The sequence below is a fragment of the Oculina patagonica genome, chromosome 5, assembly GCF_052425735.1.
Source record: "Oculina patagonica isolate OP01 chromosome 5, crgOcupat, whole genome shotgun sequence".
NCBI classification, from domain to species: domain Eukaryota; kingdom Metazoa; phylum Cnidaria; class Anthozoa; order Scleractinia; family Oculinidae; genus Oculina; species Oculina patagonica.
In genome coordinates this window covers 10,448,106-10,456,989 of record NC_135762.1, presented here as the reverse complement: position 1 = coordinate 10,456,989, position 8,884 = coordinate 10,448,106, and the positions used below count along the sequence as shown (strand labels likewise).

The 8,884-nt window shown below is 36.8% G+C and overlaps 1 protein-coding gene across 1 annotated transcript; it reads left to right on the top strand.

The window, feature by feature from the left end:
* Window positions 1-1,143, top strand: LOC144654944 (RYamide receptor-like). Its single transcript, XM_078515176.1, has one exon. The coding sequence runs from the start codon at window positions 75-77 to the stop codon at window positions 1,077-1,079; it is 1,005 nt and encodes a 334-aa protein (XP_078371302.1). The 5' UTR covers window positions 1-74; the 3' UTR covers window positions 1,080-1,143.
* Window positions 1,144-8,884: the final 7,741 nt, after the last annotated feature.

Here is an 8,884-nt window from a genome sequence, read left to right as displayed (position 1 = left end):
AAAGACATTCACTTCTGGAAACTCTTGTCAATGAACAGTTGCATGACTGCAAAAGCCAAACACAAACCATCGCCATGAACAATTCCACCCACATCAGTTTAGGTGATGATCAAGCTTCTTGCCGATTCGGTGTTTCTGTATTTTTCACAACGGCCATGGCTTTTATCAGCTCAGCAGCGTTCATGGGAAACATTCTGGTGATTTTCTCAGTGTATAAAACGCCAAGCCTTAGAACAAGCACCAACTACTATTATGTCAACATGGCGGTTTCTGATTTTTTTTCTTGTCTTACCACATGGCCATTGTACCTTACTGATGAGATCATTACAAGCAGTGGAAGTCTACTCCAAGGTCCTCTGGCAACCATCAGCTGCAAAGTGGGAGTATATTTCAAAATGGTATCGGCAATAGTGTCCATTCTAAGCCTGGTGTTGATCGCTGTGGACAGGTTCATCGCTACTGTATTTCCCTTGAAAGCGAAGCTGATTACACGAAAACTACGAGCCGCCTTACTGTTTGCCACATGGTTGTTATCCATATTCTATTGCATCCCAATGTTTCTTTACTTCAGCGTGGAAGAAGTTGGTCAAGAGACGTTCTGCAGATTTTCTTGGAATAGCTTTGCGCGCACCGTCTACTACATCGTAGGCTTAGCATTATTTGAAGTTATACCATTAATCAATATTATCATTCTTTATTCCTGTGTTATGCGCGTTCTAAGCAAAAGGCCAAAACAACATAACTCTGAACAAAACAGAACAAATCAGAGCAAAAACGTCATGAAGATTTTTAAGTCTATCGTTATAGCGTATTTCATTTCTTACTCTTTCTATTGCGTTTATTTGTTCCTCAAAATCGCCTCCCCTGGTCTTTTTCTCAAAGACAGATGCAAGTTGATTTTTGGTTTTGCTTTTTATTTGTTGCCATCGTTTAGCACAGCAATTAATCCTGTAATTTTATTTGCATTTAGTTCTAATTTTCGCCAAGCCCTACCTCAGCTGTGCGCTTTTGCGTTCTCAATACGCCGTTCATGTTGTAAAGCGAAAAAAGTGTCACCACGCCAAGAAAATAAGCCTTGAACAAATCTTGAACTAGTGACATTAAAACAGACGACGTGCTACTAATATTAAAAGGTTGATTGTACATCGATCAGCACCTTAACGGGTATAATAATAAGTTCAATTATAATTTAAAATTAAAAAAAAATTTTTTTTTAAATATTTTTTTTTTTAAAAAAAAAAAAAAAAAAATTTTATAAAATTATATTTTAATTTTATAATAAATATTAATTTTATTTTTATAATTTTTAATTAAAAAATAAATTTTTTTAAAAAATTTATTTTTTAAAATATAATTTTAAAATCTACGTGTAACATTCATTTTTTTTAATGCGCATTTGAAAATTTATATATGGAATTTGCGCACAACAAAATTGTAATTATTATTATTATTATTATTAATTTCCATAAGCAGGGTTTTAAATTGTTACCTGCGTCGATTCTTTGTTTATTTCAAGTGTAGTAACTTAAAAGTTACAGTAAGAAATTTTGATCTTATGTTAAACCCAGACCTCTAGCCATTTTCTTCAATTTTATTAACTTTTCAGACCTGAAGGAGGCGTTCGCCCTAGGCGGCGCCGGCGTCAAACCTTGTTCCCAGTAAAGATGTGTCTATCGCTGAGGGAGGTGCTTGGCATAGAAATGTTCCCGCTTAATGGAAATTTTTCTGCCTTTGCGTGGTGTCCGGCAATGAATTATATATTTTCTCCAAAATGAAAGATGTGATAGCGATGCATAAATTAAGCTTTCTGATATTGCTAAATTATATACCTGTCAGCTATTATATGACCACTTAATTGATGAAAAACCGTCGAATTGCACCTTTACTCTGGTATCTGAGCTACATAACTACGCTACTCGAAGTGCATCCCTAAAACACTTAAATCCCGGTTTCTCCAGAATAAATATAAGGTAAATTGTCGTACTGTTATTGGATGTTACTATTGGAACGACCTTCCTTTATCTATACGGACATTTATGTCATGGTCAATTGACAGCTGTCAAAACAAGGAATCCACTGACCATTATCACATGACCATAACGCGGGCTCACATATGGAACTCATCGAGGTCGAATGTTTTTTTGAAGTTTACCGCAGACCAAGTGATGGTTTACATTGGATCGCTGGCGCAAATGTTATATTTTCTTTTCTGTTATCGGTCAGTAAATTTCGATTTTCGAAAAGGGCGAAGTAATTAACCGAGGGGCTCCGCTTGGCTAAATCTATTTAATATCTATCTTTGTAATTTTGGAATGGAATAAATAAATGTAATGAAAAAATAAAATGAAAAAGTGATGCAAATGAATATTAAGAATACTGGGAACAACTACGTTTAATAAGTTCATTTGCCGGTCTGATGAAAGTTCTTATTAAAAAGAAAAATAATATTAGCAAATGTCAAGTAAAAGGTCTCTATATTTTTTTTTCTAACATGCGTTTGTCCGTATGTTCTCACCGTAGTTTGCGTGTTTTTTCCTTGGAAACACGAGAGATACAGATATCTATTGTAGTGCAGAAATAGTTAACAATTTTTCACCAAAGTGGAGGTAAAGAAAATCGTAAATGGATTAACTGACCTACGGTAAGGGTAGCCTTAAGTAAAACGTTTGCTGGTGCATTTGCGGTGGGCATTTTCTAGTTATGTGTGTAACTGTATGTGAGATCTTACTATCTGATTGTTCGGTTTTGGCGATGAAGTTTTTGTGCATTGCTCCTTGTGTCTTTTCAGTTTGATCGGTCTTTAATGTTATTTGTGTTTTACTGGTCTCTGTTTGAGCTAAAACTTTACTGTTATATTCAGTTTTCCACCTTATGTTGTAACAAAGAAAATAATTGATCTATCTCATTTCCTTCTTTTTCATTCAATCCAAATTTCTCACCTATTGACACTCTCCCTTTTAATATACTTATTTCTCAAATCGATGGACAGGAAAAGTAGATAAAGACTTATCAACAGCAGTATTAGAAAAAAAAAAATGTTTATTAAAATGCTAATGGAACTGTCACTTTAGCTGTCAAACAGCTTTATCGATTGGTTGAATGACTAATTCCATGTTATTTAATCTGTAAGCTTCACGAACGTCGGTAACAAAATTTTGTTGGGTTTTTCCTATTACTACATTTATTCATTACAATTAAAATTAAAATACTAAGATTCTAACTTTAAATTTGTAATTTTATGTTATTTGTTTTGGAATTGACCTTATTATACGTCAAGCAAAATACAGAAAATACGACTGACGTATTATTTGTTATTAAGATTTAAGATCCTAAAACACAAAGGAACACGTCCAAGGGACATGTCTTACCCACATGTAGCAGGGGAGAGATCACAACACGTACACACGCGAGAAAAGTAGAAGCAAGTTGTTGCAACGGCACGTCCCCTTGTTTGCTTTGATAATGTTCGTGTCCAAGTGTCGCTTTAACATGTTGCTGCTACAATTTTTTGTGCGTGAACGTGTTGTGATTTTGCACCCATATTTCTATAAGCGAATGTTACTGCTGCAAGTCTCTGCAATGCGGTCTTTCTAGGTATATTTTATGACTTGAAACATTAGAGGTAATATACGTTTTCCATTGTATTTTCTACAGCACGCAAGGTCGCGCCATTAAACCTTTTTTCTTTTGTTGTTTTTCACTAGATTGCCGAGTTTCAATGTCAGAAATGGGGTACAAGGCTAAATAAATAATAATATATAAATAATATAAAAAAGGCGATAATATATATTTAAACACGATTAAGGAGTAAGGAAGTTTTAAAATATGATTTATTTGTAATAAGTCGAAATAATTTGTCATAATTACTTTGCTAAACATTAATCTGTAAGTATAATTTGTGCATGGGTGAAAAGACAATAATTAATAACACTCGTTTGGAATTACCACACGCCAAACATTGATCGCTTTTCTTTTTACACCGGTAAGTTTTGTATAAATGGTTGACCTTACCACTGGAGCTAAGAGGTGGTTAGCGTTAACAAGCCTTTCCTCGTGGTCGGTGTGTGCAAGTCGCTGTTATGTGCTTTACAAAAATAATCGTATTTTTGATGTTATTTATTTTGGGTAATTTCATCTGAATTTTCGCATAATCTTGTTTTATAGTTTCTATCAAACAGTACAACACAGAACAACAAGTCATTTTCTGAGAGATAAAAGAAGAATTAAATGGAAATTTAGTGCACCTTAGTTTAAAAATTTTCGAACGAAAAACGGTTTAGCTGTTAACGAGAAGCATATTAGGAAGACGCCGAGCTCACGCAATAGTGTTTACATAGTGTCCACACAGGACACTATGTAGTCCGAGTTTTAGATAAACAACCGTCAACAATTATTTTTGACATTACACGTTATTATCATCTCGCATACAGCTTCATGTTACTGAGGGAGTGTACGGCCCTGTTTTAGCAGATTCGGTGTAGTGTCTTGAAACCTGCTAAGTTTGTTGAATAAACATTAGAAGCCATTATATTCTAGAGACGCAAGCCTAAGGCCATCCATCTAGTTTGTAAGAGAGGTAAGTAAGTACAATAAAGGGTTTGTAGCATTTGCGGACGACATGATAAATTTTGGTCCAGGCTTAGCGTGCGTCTATCAGGGGTTTATCGAGATATGCATGTGCGCAGAAGGTGCATCTATAACTCGATCGATACCAAACAATTCTTTTTAACATGGGGACAAAAAATGGCCAGCGCAAACCAAACCAAAGCGACCAAACAAACAACTTTATGTGGTGATTTTTAGTTAGAACAAATTTACCCCAGCATTTAGCCACACATATCCCTACATAGACTTGCATGCAAAGTAAGAAAATTCAGCTACAGGTGATGAATACCGATTGTTGTCATAGCTTTTCTTAGCCTCGTAACGGTAAAGCATGCTAAAAACATTCTCATTTTTTATTACTAGTAATACGTGACTCGCAGGGCCTCGCGAAGCTCTGGGTTGGGGAGGCGGGGGGGGGGGGGGGTGTTATAAATAAGGAGTGGATTATTTGAAGTTGAACATGAATTGAATTGTGCATATTTAATTTTCCACAGTAGGCAGGAAGATATATTTGTTAGAAATTTAAAAATATTTGTTGGAGGGGTAGCATTGGATAGGTAGTGGATTGGGGAGTGATGGGGTGGTTGATACAATGAGTTAAAATCGCTGGAGAAAAGTACCAAATTGTCTTTGACAGGTTTCCCCCTCGTTTGCCAAAAAGTACCCCCTTCCTTATTTGAGGAACTGTAAGTTTTATGTTATTGATCCCCATTGGATCAAGGAAAGGCCCATTTGTAACTTAACAGTCTCTTTTGCCCCTATCTTTGTGCACCTCTGAATCCGTAACTGGTATCGATGTAATTGTATGGTACCAGAAAATATCCATACTCCCCACGGAAGGTTGTTCAGTTTGAACTTCCCACACCCCTGGAAATTTCAGTTGAGATTCATACTCCTTAAAAAAAGTTTTGTTTTTGACAACCTCGTTCCCAAGGTGTTTCATCTTCCCGCCCCCTAGAGCCCTCCTCTTTTCTCTCGCCCTAGGGGGCGGGAGGATGAGAGACCCTGGGAACGAGGTTTGGCATTGAGACCCCCTTCCCCTAGGTATAATGAACAGACTGTTTTGAAATGAAGCCAGCTAGTGGCTTTGTTTATTGGAAATAAATGATTTTAAAATACAGTACATGTATATTCATTTTGTTAGTTGTGTTTTCCTATAAGCTATAGTTACAATAGGCCAATTTTGATATATTAATATTCTAACTTGGATCTGAGGCTTGGGGGGATAAAACAAAAGAAATGATTTATTCATCCCTGAAGCTTGACGTGATATCTTTTGTTTTAATCCCCCATGCCTCGGAGCCAAGTTAGAATTTTAATATGTTGGAAATGGCCTATTTAGGTTTTACTTAATTTTTCTGTTATGTCATAGGCGAAGTGAATCATTGCTATGTAATTTGAAGTGGCAAACTGTCCTTATTTTTAGAAATATTGAATACAAATTATTTTTAGTTGATGTCAAGACCTTCTTTCTGTTATTGTTAGGAGAGGTGATATTTTGATCACGGGTCGGCCTCAATCTGTTTCTTACAGTGGCAGATCCAGAATTGTCTATAAGGTGGGGACCGGAAAATTTTTTTGTTACTCTGTACCTTTAAGTTAGGTGATGGTCCAAAATCTGATTTGGTCCTTCAGTGGTTTTACACATTAACTTATGTCTTGTAAGTAATGTGTGTTGCAAATAAAATAAAATTAAAAAAAAAGTTTCACACATAAGGGGGAAGGGGAGGGGCAGGCCCCCAGGGTCTGTTCCTTAGATCTGCCACTGTTATTATAACCGAGTGATACGAAAGTCACTGATTTTGGTTTGAAATCCTCTAATAGTTTAAATGTATATATGTTAGTGTACATGCAATAGTAATGGCCAATTCACCTATTTTGCACAACTGGCAGGTTTTGTCTTTCAGAGCATTTACTGATTGTTACACTTTACTCGTTCTGACACATGCCTACAATGGCCACCTCTGTACAATGGTCAGTTAATTGTGCTTGAGGGTGGTTGTTGTAGAGAGTTTGAACTGTAATTGCAGGGCTGCAAATAACAGTCGGTCATCGGACATTGTCCGGCAAAAATTTGCTCATGTCCGACGAAATCTGAAGTGTGGACGGACATAATGTCCGGACAATTTTTTTGATAATAAATCATTTTACGGCAACAATGAATAAAAATGTCCAACGACAATTTTGATTTGTCCGACCAAGATGGTGTCTTAGCAGGACATATGTCCTTTCAAGTGAAAAAAATTATTTGCAGCCCTGTAATTGTGATATATACACTGTACACTGATAGTATTTTATACCACAACTTCTGTTACACTTTACTCTTTCTGAAACATGCCTAAAATGGCCACCTCTATACAATGGTAAGTTAATTTTGCTGGAGGGTGGTTACTGTAGAGAGTATCAACTGTAATTGTGATAGATACACTGTACACTGATAGTATTTTATACCACAACTTCTGTAAATTGAAGCAGGTGAAGGGGTTTTCAAGGAGTTAAATTTTGTTGAGGGGACGGGGAAGCGCTAATTTAGAGAAGTTGACAGTACTTTATAAACAATAGTTGTAGTTATATGAAAGTCACTTACCTGATTGATGTTTAGGCAATTAGCTACAGTGAGTAATCTGATATTGCGATATGCAGTGGAATCCCGATTTCTTGAACCTCCAAGAGAAACGAAAATTGGTTCGAGAAAGTGGTAGTTCCAATTTTATTGGGGTTAAAATTACTGTCTAACAAATCCAAGGGAAACAACTTTTTGTAATGAGTTATCAGGGTTTTTTTTTCAGAAATCTACGGTTTGAGAAATCAGGTTTCCACTGTATTTTTGTAATCTTCCTGTAGTAATATTATTCAGTGTACACTAATATCAATTTTGAAGTCACTCACCTGACAAAAGATGTTTTGGTTTACCTTAAAGGAAATGAACCGAAATACCCACCTGTAATAAGTCAGTGAACGAAATCTCTTAGGTATACATAATCTGTCTTCTTTGTGCAAGATGATTATGCAAATGAAGAATTAAATACGAATTATACATTGAGATGTTGATATTGTTCCGCTGTAATTTGAGCAAGGTGTCGCAACCTTTCTTCTTCGTGGAGTCGTTGCTGTAATTGTTTACTCTTGCCTATTGACTGAAGTCTTTGAAAAGACATTGGCTGGAACACTACATTTTGTAAGGAGCGCACTCTAGATGCAGCCACAAAAGTACATCCAGCAGCTCTTTCTGCTTTTCCTAAGTCGATGACAGCTTGAGATAATGTTTGACCTTGAGACTTGTGAATTGTCATTGCATAACGTAGTCTAAGTGGCAATTGTTGTCGCGATAACCGCTGTCCTTCACTTTCCCATTCAAATAAGTGTGGTGGAATAGGTACAGTCTGTGGGTTGTCTTCCAGAAAGGCTGGTCCTGTGTACTGTGGAAATTGTACAAGTGTTGCAATAGGTAGACACGGGGGTGGGCGGTCAGGATGAAATAGGAGGTCTTGAACAACACCAGTGGCACCATTGCATAACCCAACTTCCTGCCAAAGGTTTGATGTAAGCATGACGGCTGCTCCTCTTGCTAGAAAAATTTCTGAATCTAGTCCTCCAGCATCATCTGACTTTGCAGCCCTTGCATTTCTTCCTGAATGGACAGCTGATATTCGAACAATAGGTGTTCCAAGACTGTGTAATTTCTCAAAATTATACTTTGCGACACTTTGTTTGTCAAAAAATAACCGCACCGCATCTGTAAAGTCTTCCATTCTGACATTTAGTGGTGTTCGTTCTTGAAGTTTTTGCCAGTCATCTTGAGTAATTTTTCCATCTCGTATGTTGAGAAGAAGTTCTCTGAACATTTCTGCTTCTGGGTTGTTTCCAGCTTGTCGAACATTTTCCATGAGTATTACTACAGTGACAAAAAGAGTATAAATGGAATGGCCATGGTCTCCTAGAACTGATCCAGAGGGAGAAGAATAAATTGCCCTATCTCCAACAGGTGGCAGCTGTCCAAAATCTCCAAGAAGAATAACTGAAATTCCTCCGAGTGGTACATGCAGTTTTCCAGTTGCTTGCCGTAACCGCTTATCAAGCCAAGCTAGTGTCCTCTGTCCAAGCATAGACATTTCATCAAGAATGAGGTAATGTTTCCCAGATAGGCGAAGTTGAAGGCGTTGTAGAGCAGCTCCTTGTAACTCATTGTTGTTGTAGTTACGAACCGGCAGCTGTACTGCAGAGTGCGCAGTACATCCCTGAATATTGTATCCAGCCATGCCAGTTGTACCTGTTAATA

Coding starts and splice junctions, on each gene's coding strand:
- LOC144654944 (XM_078515176.1), top strand. CDS start 75: ATGAACAATTCCACCCACATCAGTTTAGGTGATGATCAAGCTTCTTGC.